The following is a 15,095-nucleotide window of genomic DNA, read 5'->3' as shown; positions in this document are numbered from 1 at the left end:
CTCCAAACTTGCTCCTGTGATGGACTACAACCTCAATATAAACTAGTAGTCCATCACTGGAGCCATTTTTTAAACTTTATTTTATTGTTTATCCGATTAACCGATTAATCGAACGTAATAATCGGCTAACTAATCGATTTTGAAAATAATCGTTAGCTGCAGCTCTAGACAGGAGCCAACTAATGTACTCATGTACCAGCATGTCTTTGGGATATAACTAATATAAGACAAATGTAACAAATGTAATACAGGATTATAGGGAAGGGTCTGATCAGTGATCTATATGAAGTATACATAGTACAGGATTATAGGGAAGGGTCTGATCAGTGATCTATATGAAGTATACATAGTACAGGATTATAGGGAAGGGTCTGATCAGTGATCTATATGAAGTATACATAGTACAGGATTATAGGGAATCACATGCAGTCACCGGACGGGCCGTTATACAATATGCATGGTGCGGTGTCACGCCGGCAGGAGGCTGAGCTCGAACACTCTCATATAGTGCGCCCTCTAGGCAGCGGAAGTCCGTCTCTCCAGACATCCGCCGAGCCGCAGGAGCCATCAGCGGTGTGCCTGGCCCCTGATTGGGGGCCACTCTGGCCATGAACCCCAGCGCGGCCGCCGAGGGATTGCCCGCTGTACAGTGTGAGTAGAAGATCGGTGCAGGTTCCGGGGTTCTGGCCGTTCGGGGGGAACATGGGGAACCCCGAAACCTGCAGAGGCGGGGAACCACGGAACGTGTACGAGTGATACAATGTATCGGAGGCCGGCTCCCAGGGTGCATTGCGGCGGGCTGAGCGCTGTGTATGGATATTTTGTATACAATCCGGGGAAATGTTTCCTCTTCTGTACGATCCGTGTATGGTGTATGGGGGGAGATCTGTGTCTATGGGAAGATCGGGATTACATTGGGGGGGGGCGTTTTATAAATGTCACCTGCTGATTCTGCCACAAACACTCCTCCGGTGACAACACTCCAGCAAAGGGTTAAAACCCCTGACAGTTTTTTTTTTTGCTAACTTCCTTTCTTAGAGATGCAACAGGAAGTGAGAGGAGGTCTCCATAAGGGGGGAGAATTTCTTTTTTTAAGCTGACCATACACCTGAAGATTCAATTTCCCCATCAGTGCTCCCAGTGCCTTGCCCCTATCATGGATGGATGGATCTGTCTTGCCGGATATTGTATTCTGACACCTGGCACCTATGACTGTTAGAATGCCTCAGCAGTGACTGCATCTGATTGGCTGCAGTCACTGTTCAGCCAACAATCCTTCCACCCGGCTCCTTCAATTGTCCCATCAAAGTTTGTCAAGCCGGGTGGTGCCAAAAAGGACCAAATTTTAGCCAATTCAGCAGGAAATAGCAGGTTAAAGCAGAACTCCAGAGAAAGTGATTATTAACCCTTCGGGGGGGTCTACTCTCACACTGCACGGGTTCTCTGCTCATCTGTGTCTGGGTTCTCACCTGGTCCTCGGAGCCGGCTTGTTCTTAGACCGGTGCCTCTCTCTTCCTCCGCTGCAGCAGTCTGAGGTCCTGTAAACCATCACATTCTATACACTGTGTATAGGACGTGAGGACACTGAGGGGCATACCATCGCTACAGGCGAGGAGGAGGGAGCACTGGCACAGCCGGCTCTGAGGATCAGGTGAGTATATCTCTGCAGGTCAGGGGTAGCCCCCCTGTAAGGGTTAGTAAAACGTTACCCAGAGTTCTGCTTCAATAGGTGTCCCCCCCCCACGGGAGGATTTCCCCTCACCCCTACTTCTGAGGACAACCCTATAATGTTGGATTTCCCTCACTTTCTTTTATTAATGACAGTGGTCACCAGTACAGAGAAAGTGTGACGGGGACACCAATTGGGGCAGCAAAAAAAACCTGACAGACCTCTAACCCTACCCTACTCCATCCAATATTGAAATAAAAGCTTTTCCCCCCGAGATACACTTTGTATTTCTCTCGTTGTAGTATGGAGGGAGAACCTCAGAACTCCTCATATACAGTGAGATGGCAGTGACAGGTCCTCTTCACACGGGACAGACGTGGTCACCAGCTGGCTGTATATCGGATTTCCATAGCTGGTCCTCAGGACACAGACATAGGAGAACCTCTAGTATGATGCAGATAGGTGATCCAGTGTACTGGTCTGTGTCCACCACTGGTTCAGGACACATATACTGGGAGCGGTGTGCAGACTATTGCTCTGTGGACACAGACCTATACTGGGAGCGGTGTGCAGACTATTGCTCTGTGGATCTATACTGGGAGCGGTGTGCAGGCTATTGCTCTGTGGATCTATACTGGGAGCGGTGTGCAGACTATTGCTCTGTGGACACAGATCTATACTGGGAGCGGTGTGCAGACTATTGCTCTGTGGATCTATACTGGGAGCGGTGTGCAGACTATTGCTCTGTGGATCTATACTGGGAGCGGTGTGCAGGCTATTGCTCTGTGGATCTATACTGGGAGCGGTGTGCAGACGATTGTTCTGTGGACACAGATCTATACTGGGAGCGGTGTGCAGGCGGCCATAGCTGACCTACTTCTGGAAATACTAGTTGCCTAGCTGCCTTCTCTTCTCTGCTTTCTGAGTCACTGACGTGGAACGAGTATGCAGATCAGACTTCTGATTCCTCTGACTGCATCAGCAGCTCAGTAACACAGAATGTCTTCAATCCACCAATGGCCGGTCCACAGGCATTTTCAGAAGGGGGCTGGAATCACAGCCTTTAATAGGCTACAGCAATGTTATGTCTCTTCCTATAATTGCGCTTATCTCCATTTTCAGTGGCAGATAGCAGGGAGTCTGGGATGGTGGGACACAAATGTCCAAAATTTAGGAGCCAAATAGGAAATCTGCTGAATCTATTATACGCAAACTGCGGCTAATACAGGTGTCCCGGCTGATTTGTTGTATCCTGTGTGTACATGGAGTGATTCTTGGATATAGGATCTATAGTTCTCAGAGAGAAGAGTAATTTAGCCGTGTGTATTCCTGCCTGCCTCTCCTATATGCCATCCGAAAATAATAACCTTACCAGTAGAGAGAAACATGTACAAACCCCACATCCCGGGCCAGATTTCCCACAAAGCCAGTCAAGGCCCGCCCCGGGGCAGCAGGGGTGTGGAATTCCTATCTCCCGATGCCCGGAACGTGCAGTTCCGGGCGCCAGGTGGGTAGTTGTTTTCTACATTTAGCCCTGCTTTGGGCAAGCAGAGCTAAATGTACAGCGGGAAAGCCGCCGCTTGTTTTGTACAAGTGATCTCTGCGATGTCGCCAAGATAACTTGTATGCAGCCTGCCATTCTGCATTGGGTTTGGCGGGTAGGGAGCGCATTGTGGAACCTGGCCTTGGGGCAGCATAGCGAGTAAGTCCGGCCCTGTGCACAGGTCCTTTCTCTGCCTTCTGCCTTGAGAGGGTCCTGAATGCTGCGCAGAACATCACCATGCAATGACACAAGGCTACTCTCTGCGGCTTCCCCCTGTGAGTGCAGGGTGGCTCCTTGATGTGCTCACAAGAAGTGGCCTGAATTGCCCTGGGTGTCAACAGGTGATTTTTGGGGCCAGAGCTGCTTTGATATTAAAGAGCTGCTAAGGATTTTTTTTTTAGTATGCTGGAGTTTGGCTTTGATGTGTAACTGTGGCTGGAACAGGGACATTAAATATTTACATATTTTTAACAATCAGTAAAATAAAATTACAGTGAGCCCTCAATGACCTCTGTGTCTGCAGGCACTGTGGAGAAATTCAGCCTCGATTTTTACAGCAAGTTCTTTTTAAACCTTTGGGGCTGAAAACATACTGGGGGGAATTTATCAAGGTCTAGAGCAGGTTCCCGGGGCAACCAATCAGCTTCTCTCTTCAGTTTGTTCAGGTAAGATTTGAAAATGAAAGAGAGAAGTTGATTGGTTGCCATGCACAGCTGCTCCAGATTGTGTCTGCTCCAGTTTTGATACATTCCCCTCATTATTTGTAAATTGTATCAGATCTGTAAGTGGCCAAAAATATGTCTGCTAATTGATAATTTCAAGACTACTACACTGCCAACATGGATACCTGTAACATTTCTAAGCACACATAATGTAACTTATACTTGTAACTCATCTGTTTCTATAAACAAATTATATTAACGGTTATTTATATAAACAAAGTTACATGTGTTGTATTTATAGGTCAGATCTGAAAGGTTCTCACTTATCACTATAATCAGCTAGCATTTTCTTGTTCTGCCTTGTCCCTGTTTCCCCTCAGTGTACATGTTCAGGGCCCATACCAGTTCCCCTCAGTGTACATGTTCAGGGCCCATACCTGTTCCCCTCAGTGTACATGTTCAGGGCCCATACCTGTTCCCCTCAGTGTACATGTTCAGGGCCCATACCTGTTCCCCTCAGTGTACATGTTCAGGGCCCATACCTGTCCCCCTCAGTGTACACCCATACCAGTTCACCTCAGTGTAAATGTTCAGGGCCCATACCTGTTCCCCTCAGTGTACATGTTCAGGGCCCATACCTGTCCCCCTCAGTGTACACCCATACCAGTTCACCTCAGTGTAAATGTTCAGGGCCCATACCTGTTCCCCTCAGTGTACATGTTCAGGGCCCATACCAGTTCCCCTCAGTGTACATGTTCAGGGCCCATACCTGTTCCCCTCGGTGTACATGTTCAGGGCCCATACCAGTTCCCCTCAGTGTACATGTTCAGGGCCCATACCTGTTCCCCTCAGTGTACATGTTCAGGGCCCATACCTGTTCCCCCTCAGTGTACATGTTCAGGGCCCATACCTGTTCCCCTCAGTGTACATGTTGGGGGCCCAACCATAAAGACTAATGGGTGACCAGAGCACTAGTGGCAAGCTAAGTATTGGTGTCCATTATTCTCTATGGTGCATGCATATAGGCTGAGTGGAATACGTGTCCTCTACACTGACTTTCTCTGGATGTGTATAGAAACATTCCACTATATATGACTGCTCTCTCCCTGCTCTGTCAGTTTCAGGCACTGCTACAGTCCTGGTGGAAATCACGGCGGACATCCACATCTGCGGCCTCTGCAAAACTCAGTTCAATAATTTGGATGCTTTTGTGGCCCACAAGCAGAGTGGCTGCCAGCTCACCAATGCTGCCACCGGAGCTACAACTACTGTCCAGTTTGTGTCTGGAGAATCGGTGACACCATCGCAGCCTGTTGCTCGCACCATCACTTCTGAGACTCAGACCATCACAGGTATATGTCACTTCATTTCTGAGCAATCAGGTACAAGGCCAGACAAGTCATTTGCCTCTGTGACCTCTGCCCAATATTATACAATGCATTCTGAAACCTGGGCTCCTCCAGTGTCATTGGGCATCCTATCCAACACAGAGATGATGTAATTCATGTTCAATGAGTGACAACAATTGAGCTCCAACCCTTCATCAACATTACAGAGAATGTCCAAGAAATGGGAGATCCCATTCTGACTGGGTGTACAAAGTGTATCCACATGGAAGGTTCACCACCTCTCTGTGGCTTCTGTCACACAGCTGAGGGATCCTTGCCCTGTGCTAGTTAAGTGTCCGTGGACTGAAGACAGTAGACAAAAATGAGGTTTTTATTGCTATCTGTGACTCCTCATTAGTTGTACTGCTGGCCATTGTTACAGAAAAGCAATTGTGGAGAAATCCCAAATGTTAGAGCTGTCCCCAGGAAAGGTGTCCCCATGGAAAATGTTCCCCTTACTTCTTATTGTCGGGACAACTATGTAATAGATCTTCTTTTATTTGGTCCAGGCTTGTGATGATTTTACTTTAACATTCTCTAGATGACTTATGGCACTTTTTACTTATGTCCAGTCTCTGCTCCGGAATTCGTCTTTGAACACGGATATCAAACCTTTCTGCCTAGTGACAGCTCAGTGGCACCGCCTATCGGTGGGGTCACTATCACTACCAAAAGTCGATCCAAAAAAATATCTGCGGCCTCTCCCCAGAAGAAGCAGAGCTGCACCTATCCAGGTAAGTGGAAGTTCAACAACCCTGGTTAGCTTGTATGAATTGGTAGTGAATTGTGTTCAGTGAGTGTGTACTAAGATCATCATTTTTTGTGTATAGGATGTCAGTTCAAGACTGCTTATGGCATGAAAGACATGGAACGCCACATGAGGACCCACACAGGTAAGACTTGTATCTTCATCAGTACACAACCAATAACCAAACCACTGACATCCCATGTACTTATATGAATAATATGATCTATTCTTCCTATATGATAAAGATGCAAATATATTTAGTACAATTTTTAGTCATATCTTAATTGAGATGCATATGAAAGGTGCAGTTAAAAAAACAAAAACATAGAGATTGTCCAGAAACCATTTTGGCCATTTCCTGACTGAATGGCTAATGCCTTGGTTCTCAACTGGTGGGTCGTGACCCAAAAGTGAGTCGCGACCCCGTGTTCAGTGGGTCGCCACATGCCTTCTACTTTTCTAGGTGAGAGGCTCCTCAGCCTCCCCCAAGCGCAGCAATGTCAGTTCTCACACCGAGCAGCCATTCAAAAAATGCAGAGTGTCAGCTTGAGATGGGCTGGGGCTATGGCCACGACAGAGCTCCATCCATACATGCATTGCTTACAGCTCCCTCGCATGTCCTGTAGAGGTGCCTGGACCGCAGTGGTGTCCCATTCTGGTTCCCGACACCTCTACAGAGTGCACAAGGGAGCTGTACAAGCAATGCACATATGGATGGAGCTCCATCACAGTAGCCCAAACTGGACCCCAGGCTGAGGATCCACTCCAGTTCTTGTAAGGTAGGGAGACTGGATGGACCTACCACGTGTTCTGGGAGGTGTGTTGCCTTGCCATGTATTTGAAACGCACCTCCCACCCACAGTTTGATTGCCCGCACCTGAATGCATGGTACTGCAATGGCGTGCGTTCCATGGCAGAGCGACTTGGGTCATGACTTAGGACCCACATTTGTCCTCGGTCATTGAGGTTACACAGGATGAGAACCACAGGGCTAATGAATGACTGCAATCAGTATGGGATGCTCTATAAAGCTGGCCATAGGCCTTACAACCATCACAAGACTTTTGTCTTGCGATGGTTGTAAGGTAATTTAAAAAAACGTACGATCTGCCCATCTTGGACAGGCAGATCGTACTTGCGATCATCTTCCCATGACTGCAATGCTGAACGGGCAGTGTGCGCTTGCGCACACCGGCCCATTCGGCATTTGTCTTACGAGCATGCCACAAACCCGCCGACAATCGTACGGTTTTCGAACATACTTGTAAGACAAAAGTCGTGCGACCTTACAGTAGCAGAGATGGCACGCCTTCCATACACCTTGCGATTATCGTACGATCGCGGGATTTCCCAGCGATTAGCGTACGATAATCGCAAGGTGTATGGGCACCTTAAGACAAGTTGTGTAAGAGGTGTGTGAAAGCTGTAAATATACAGCGTGTGTCTGCCTACAGATATGCTTAAAAGTTCCATCTCACTGGTTACCAGCAGGTTCATTTACAATGTGTTTGAAGGAAGAACTGTCTGTGTTGCTCAGTAAGGTTTCCCCTTCCAATGTGTAACTTGTGCAGATATGATTAAAAAAAATATATGGTTCTTTTCTCTCTGATGCTTCAATCTTCCCTCTTAGGTGATAAGCCACACAGGTGCGACACATGCGGAAAATGTTTCAGCCGGAAGGACAAGTTAAAGACGCACATCCGCTCGCACACGGGAGAAAAGCCGTACAAGTGTAAAGAATGTGACTACAGCGCGGCGGACAGCAGCAGCCTCTGCAAACACATGCGCATTCACACAGATGAGCGCCCCTTCAAATGCCAGATCTGCCCATATGCCAGTCGGAACTCCAGTCAGCTGACCGTTCATCTACGTTCACATACAGGTGAGCTGATCCTTCCTTTATAGTGGAACTCGCAGCCCCAATCCCCCACAAAAGAACACCAACGTAAAGCAATAACAAAACAAAAATCAGGGGAAAACTGAACAATAATACTCCCCTTACATTGCGGCTTCCTACTCGCTTGCCAAGGTGAGGATGATGTCTGTGGCCTCACTGCGGGATGCTGGGAAAGCTGGGGATCCTAAAGCTATATTGCTGGGTAAAAAAAGAGACCATGCACAGTGCAAGAGTGTGAAATGTGGGATTATCCACTTCCCCAGGATCCCATGGGGAGGTCCAGTGACATCAATGGCACCTACAGGAAGCAGCCAGAGGCCAGGGTGTAAAGTAAGGATAAGGTTGTGGAAGAGTTTCTTGTGTCTGAGAAGCTCTGAAGTATTTTTGCCTTTTACACCACACTCTTCCTCATCCTAAACTCTTAGAGCTGTTGTATGGCAAACTGCATCAATGTACACAGGAAAAACCCACTACGCCAACAGTAGGGACCCTCGGCACCACAGCTAATGGTGATTTCCAAATCCCATCTTGCCTCTGCCTCTGGGAGTTATGCCTGTGCCTGTCAAGGTTTTGCAATGCCTCATGGGACTTGTAGTTCCACAACAGCTGGAGTGCTGAGGTTGCCCACCTCTGCTATTCATTCTTCTATTAGAAGAAAAACATGGACATCATCTACATCTATTACGCTCATTCCTCAGCAATACTTCAACGTTTATGGCTCTTACGAAGGCATTTGGTCACATGATCACATTTACAGGGGCTGAATGACATGACATTTAGGGGCTTCGTCTGAACATTGTTCCTTGAGTTTGGCAGAACAAACAAAAATGGGAGGGGAAGCGCCACGGCCAAGCAAAAACCTATGACAGGGTGGACGTTCACTTTGTGGAAAACTCTGATGGGTTAATAATGCTGGTGTGACAAATGGGCGGGTTGATGAAGACCTTGAAGGTCTTCTCGTGTTGGATGTTGGTGTTATCAGCATCTCACCATCATCCTGCCTCCACTCCCATCCACGCCATCGCATCACCATTAACCTCTTGGAGCTTACTAGCCTGCCATCACGGACAGCCGCATCACCACGAATACTGCGACCAATGTCTCAACATCTCAAGATCTTCCCACCTGTACGCCTGTCGTTGATGTCGCATCTTCATTTACCTCTTGGTGAGTTTCTACATATCAGACACGTGATTTAATTTTCTACTCTCACTCACCTGTATCAGCGTTTATTTACCCCCCTCATCAATCAACACGCCAGCATTCCAAAACAATACCAACCCATGTGAGTTTTCCACAAAGTGGACATCCACCCTGTCAAAGGTTTTTGCTCGGCTGCGGCGCTTCCCCTCCCATTTTTGTTTCTTCTGCTACACTAGTCGGACACCACGCTCCGCACTAACAGGAAGCAGCACGCCAATCAATACTTATTTCCCCCACGCTGCCCAGCGCCCTTTCCTCCCCCCCTTCCCGGGAGAACGCTGTACTATTGGACTGCTCCTCCTAACTTTTCCTTCCTTGAGTTTGGCCATGTAACTCTCTGCCAACTTCATAGCAATTTTGGAGTTCAACTTTAATGCTGTCCCAGAATAGTGCATGCATCTTGTTAATGGAACAGAGTAATGGATTTCTATATCTAGAACCAAACTGCTCTCAGAAAGGGGGAACTGTTTGTGCTTCAGGTATACTGATACGGAGTGTGTCTGGCCACCTTTAGCCTCAATGTACCTTGTGTGGTTCTGATGCTGATCTTGTGTGTGAGACTGTGGCTAGGAGGGGGTGGCACAGGACAAGGGGTCTGGGGGGCAGACAATATAAATCTGGCTCTGCAAACATATTAAAGTAGTATTAAGGTCTGGGTGTTTTTTACCTTAATGCATTCTCTGCATTAGGGTAAAAACAGCCCAGGACCTTTTTTTTTTTTACCCCAGTCTCCCCCACACTTACCTGTCAGCTACGCTCGTCCCCGCCGCCGGTCTCGAAGCAATCCTCCATACCTCGCACTTCTGAGTTGCGGTGGGAGGATGTTGATGGCAGAGGAGCCATAGGCTTCAATCAAAGAAGGAAGGGGCGTGGCCTGCCACAGGGCTGTGTGTGTCTATGGATTAGAACGATGGTGACACCTGTGCAGGGCGCGGGGGGGGGTGGGTTTGAGAGCATGGCGGGGACACACTAGAAAACAGCCTCCAGCAAAGGAGGGTCTCCTTAAAGGAGAAATGAAAAAAACTAATTTGGCTTTAATATCACTTTAAGTGCTAGTTGTCTTTTTTTTTTATTTGTCCAAAAGAGTATTTTTATGTATTAGACAGACAAAGGCAGTTCTGATATTCTAGCGTCATGGAGGAGAGGTCACATTAGCTCCTAGTCTGACTCGCATATTCAAGCAGAAAAGAGTTAAATCACTTCAGACTGCAGAAAATACAAATCCGGCTTCTTTTTCTGTTTAGGAAAACAAAGAATAAAAAGTCTTAAAACATATATTGATATCGGGCTCCGGATCTGAGGGGGATAATAATCTAAATGCATAGTAATGTGCTTTTTGATCTGCATAATAAAGCTTTTAGCGCGATTAAGTGTGAAATTTAGCTGAACGCCCCAAATATTGCTCGGGTTGTTTACAAAGCCTGAAAAATTCTTTATGAGGAGAATAAATTTGGAGCAAAAACAGTTTTTGCTACAAATTGGTCTCCCACTGATATTTTAATTAAAAAACACTTTTAATGTACAGAGAACAAAGTGCACTTTGAAAGCACACATCAGTTCTGTGGCAGCGCAATGTGCCGAGAGGTTAAAAGTTTATTCAGCGGATGATGAGGAATCGGCCGGGAAGATTTCGCTTCTGACGATTGCTGTCGGTGTATATGTGCTATGATCAGCTCGTTTACATAAACTCTTCCCTATGTGTCTTTATAATATAAAGCCGAACTCCAGGCATATAGAAAAGACACAAATCAATGCAGCTCTGTGTTCATTAATACGCCAAGAAGTGTATTGTTTAAATGCTATTATTATATAAGTACCTGAATTTGACTGGTATCAGCCTCTTCCCTGTACAGCAGAGCTCAGACTAGAGGGACGGAGAAGCTGCACAAGGAGCCAATCCACTGTGCTTCAGTGCTCAGGTGCTAACAAGGAGCATGATAATAGGGAGAGAGAGTGACAGGGAGATGACCTCATCAGTCTGCTGCTTCTCCTTTCGCTGTCCAGTCGCAGTTGGGGACGGAGAGGAAACATGTCAGCATTACTTAAGTGCAGCAGAGAAACCAGAGTGGGGCTATGCTAATCTCAGAACTGGATGGACAGAAATATAAATACTTTGGCAGGTAGAACAGCTCCCAAATAGGCATTTAATTTATGTATTTAACTGTTTGGTTGGATTTCAGCTTTAAAGGAGAAGTATTGGGAGAGTAAAATGTACTCATCCCAATACTTAGAGCCGGTCTGTGATGCTGTAGTGTCACTTGCCAGCTCTATAGATCGAAAACTGCTGATTGCTCAGCTCACAGCTTCTCCATGCAGAGTAGTGACAGGGATTCCCCCCTCTCTCTGTTGCTCCAGCGCACATTGGAGGGACAGACAAGGGAGGGGGCGGGCACAGCTGGCTCTGGCTCTAGAGAGGCAGAGCCAGCAGTCAAAGCAGGCAGCATGGTGGATCCCGACAATATTGGCAGGATCATTCCCAGCTGCAGCGCAGCTCTGCGCCGTCAGGAAATAGTGGGCAGTAGACCACTAGATGCTGACTTTGGGTCAAAGGAGGACATTAATAAATTAATAAATGTGCTTCTTTGAAACAAAAAAAAGGTTTGGCTTTAGTTCTCTATTAATAAACACACAGTATTCAGAACAAGACTCGCCACCTCTCAGATAATGGCATTGTTGGGGGGACTTCTTGTAGCCTGGAAACTGATACTTCCTGCACCACAGTTTAGTGTGGTGATAATATACACGCTAAAAGCAAACTAACGAAGGATGCGACAGAGATGGGTGGGTACTATCTTGGTAAATACAGATGAGCAGCATCGCACTGGGACAAGATTGTGCTGAGCCCAGGCAATGCTAACATGATGGTGGACTAAAGAAGATGCATGCTATGGCAGCGACACAGACATAAGTATATTAAACCATGGCGAAATGAACTAAATAAGATAATATACCACCTGTAACTTTATTTTTATTCTGGTTGGAGTAAGAAATCTTTTTTTCAAGCAGTATTGCCTTATGTGTCCCTGTAATATCCCCTCACTTCCTGTGGTTGCCTGGACAGGAAATAAGTTGGTATCTCCTCAAAGTTGAGAGACAACAATAGTAGAGTGCAGTTAGAACCTATCAGAGAGATATACATATATATATATATATACACACTGAGTGGCCAGATCGGGTCTTTTCTGCCCGTGCGTGCCCGCGAGCAGAAAAAAATTGCCGTCTGGAGACGGCAACCCGCAGATGCTGCAGTGCCGTCCGTCCGTTTTTTTACTACGGGCGGACGGCAAGAGGTTAAAGACCGGACTGTCAGCCGAAAATCTGGGTCTGAACGCGCGAATTGTGGCCGTCAGCGACTAGTCAATGTTAGGGCAGAACGGGGGAGGGGCATGACTGGTACAAGACAACAGAAGGGCAACAGTGCCGTGTCAGATTCCTCGCATCACCTTTCATCATCTCGTGGAGTCACGAGGCGGCCCAACTAAGTACTGATGGGGTGGTCATAATAATCTGGCCACTCAGTATATATATATATATATATATTGCTGTTGTTTCTCAGTTGGGGAAGACTGTCCCCGCTTCCTTTCCTGGTGACATGTTACAGGAATCAAGGTAAAATCTACCCAACAGCGACTCCTAGAGTAATAAGAAAGAAAAATCTGGAAAAAACAATTAAACATTTGGATAAAAAGGGACATAAATTCTGGCCTTTCCCTAAGCAAGCGTGACATCACTGAGCCTTCTAGAGAGATCCTGGGAAAGCTGAGCATCCCAAATCCTGCGCAAATGTGCTACTACACTCTTCTGGAGAGCTTCCTTGTGGGATTTGGCATCACCATCCTTTTCAGAATCTCATGGAAAGGCTGAGTGAAGTCACCCTTGCATGCCAAGGTCATTTGCATTGTGCATACCAATCAAAGTAAGGAGAGATGAAACTCCTAGGTCTATGTCACTTTGCTGCTTATGTGCATTTTTCATGCGTGCTTGGCTGTTCAATCCTTCTGACAGAGCTTCTTGTATTCCAGGTGATGCCCCCTTCCAGTGCATGCTGTGCAGCTCCAAGTTCAAAATCAACTCTGACTTGAGAAGACACATGCGCGTTCATACAGGGGAGAAGCCCTACCGCTGCGAGTTCTGCGACTTCTTCTGTGCCATGAAGGGGAATTTAAAGTCCCACATAAGAATGAAACACAATGCAGAATGCACGTTCAAATGCACGCAGTGCAACTTTCAGTGCAGCAGCAAGGGAGACCTGCGTCAACACTTGCGCACCCATCTGCCGGAGTTACCGGTGAAGTGTTTAGAGTGCAACTACTCCTGCGCCAACAGGGCGGCGCTCAAAGTCCACGAGCGGATTCACTCCCAGGACCGACCATTCAAATGCCACCTCTGCCAATTTGACACTAAACAGCGCAGCAACCTGACCACGCATATTAAGAAAGTTCATGGCGATGATGTGAACTGCAAGTTCGACGCTCAGAAAACGGAAGGGAACTTTCCGAGGCAGTATGGCTCCCGGAAAAGTAACAAAGTGGAAGCAAAGAAGACTTTCAGGTGTGACCTCTGTGAGGCCTCATTTGTTAGGGAGGACTCCTTACGGAGTCATAAGAGACAGCACAACGAGATCATGCTTCAAAAATCTCAAGAATTATCCATGTTACAGCTTTCCGTCGATCAGTCTCGGCAAAGTGATGTTGACAAATCTGACAAAGACGACGCTGTCACAGCATTTATTGTAGGAAAGATGAAAGTAGGTGATGAGGAAGAACTTTCTGGGGCTTCCTTGACGAATGCAGACTCCTCTAGTGAAGAAAGAAATGGACCAGAGGCAATAGCCACCGACCAGCTCCATATGTTAAGTCATGTCAATTTAATGGCCTCACCTCAGTCTCTAGGGTCACAGGTCATTGTATGTGAGACAGTTGTCCCAGGTTCTCCAGGACAAGATAGTGAGGACTCCATACAGGAGGTGCTTATAGAAAATGGTGAAGAAAGTGACCCAGAATCCTCAGAGAACCCAACCTTTATCTCGGAGTCTGGAATGAGCTGTTCTGACCTTGATGGCCTCAATGCCTTAATCCAAGAGGAGACGACCGTGGTAATTGTGGACAGTGAGGGTGGAGACAACCCTGGTGTGTCTTCCCCTATTTATGGCACATCACCCAAAGCTGATTCCCCAAAACAAACTTACACTATTGAAGAAGGCGATGCCAGCTCTGAGCTGCTGTGCCCAGCAGACTCCATACCAGACTGACCTGTGCTATGCTCCTGATCTTTGCCACTTTTTATTTTCTATTTGCAACAGTGTTGTTCAGGAAACTGGTCTTTATATGTGAAACCTGTCCAAAAAATCCTGTGAAAGAGACATTGAGAGGAAGGTACAGTACTCGTATGTGGTACAATGCTGCAAGAGGTACCTACGTTTACACTTGGCAATGGATGACTGTTACTCTGCCACCCAACTGAAATAAGTTAATTAGGCTGAAGGGTTTAGTGCATAAATGGAAATGAAATGATACAAATGGAGTACAGAGTTTGTTTTGTAATGTTTACATGAATTTTATTTTATTGTAGAATGATTCTTGGAGAAAAAGAAATAAAATACAGATAAACACTATTATTTAGGCTTTGGCTCCCATGATGTCTGTCTGCAGGTGTGGTGACGGGCCAGAAAAATGTGTCATGTTCCTGCTAGAGATGACGGACCTTCTGCAACTAATGACCATTTGCCATGCACATCCAGTGTAAGCAGACATTTTTGCGGATTTGGTGGATCACTGCAGTGCTGTGCACCAATGTAAAGGGTGTCCAGGAATTCATTATGCAAATGTGTTTTTTATTTACAGTTTTCTTTCCCTATGGGCATGTGCTTTGTACATACATACCCTTTTTTTGTTTTTAGTTGTCAAAGACAACGTTTTTTTGTACTGTGGTCCTCCAGTATTTAATTCTGCATTAACCAAGCAGTTTTTGTTTCATGTTTTAAAG

At 46.6% G+C, this 15,095-nt stretch overlaps 1 protein-coding gene across 1 annotated transcript; it reads left to right on the top strand.

The window, feature by feature from the left end:
- Positions 1-542: 542 nt before the first annotated feature.
- Positions 543-14,501, top strand: ZFP64 (ZFP64 zinc finger protein). The gene is made up of 6 exons (XM_018566959.1): positions 543-651; positions 4,993-5,226; positions 5,835-5,996; positions 6,093-6,155; positions 7,641-7,892; positions 13,133-14,501. The coding sequence occupies exons 1-6, from the start codon at positions 609-611 to the stop codon at positions 14,359-14,361; spliced, it is 1,983 nt and encodes a 660-aa protein (XP_018422461.1). The 5' UTR covers positions 543-608; the 3' UTR covers positions 14,362-14,501.
- Positions 14,502-15,095: the final 594 nt, after the last annotated feature.

Source organism: Nanorana parkeri, unplaced genomic scaffold, assembly GCF_000935625.1.
Source record: "Nanorana parkeri isolate BGI_ZX_2015 unplaced genomic scaffold, ASM93562v1 scaffold992, whole genome shotgun sequence".
Lineage (NCBI taxonomy): Eukaryota > Metazoa > Chordata > Amphibia > Anura > Dicroglossidae > Nanorana > Nanorana parkeri.
Note: the sequence above shows the minus strand (reverse complement) of the source record. Positions and strands in the feature narration are given on the sequence as shown.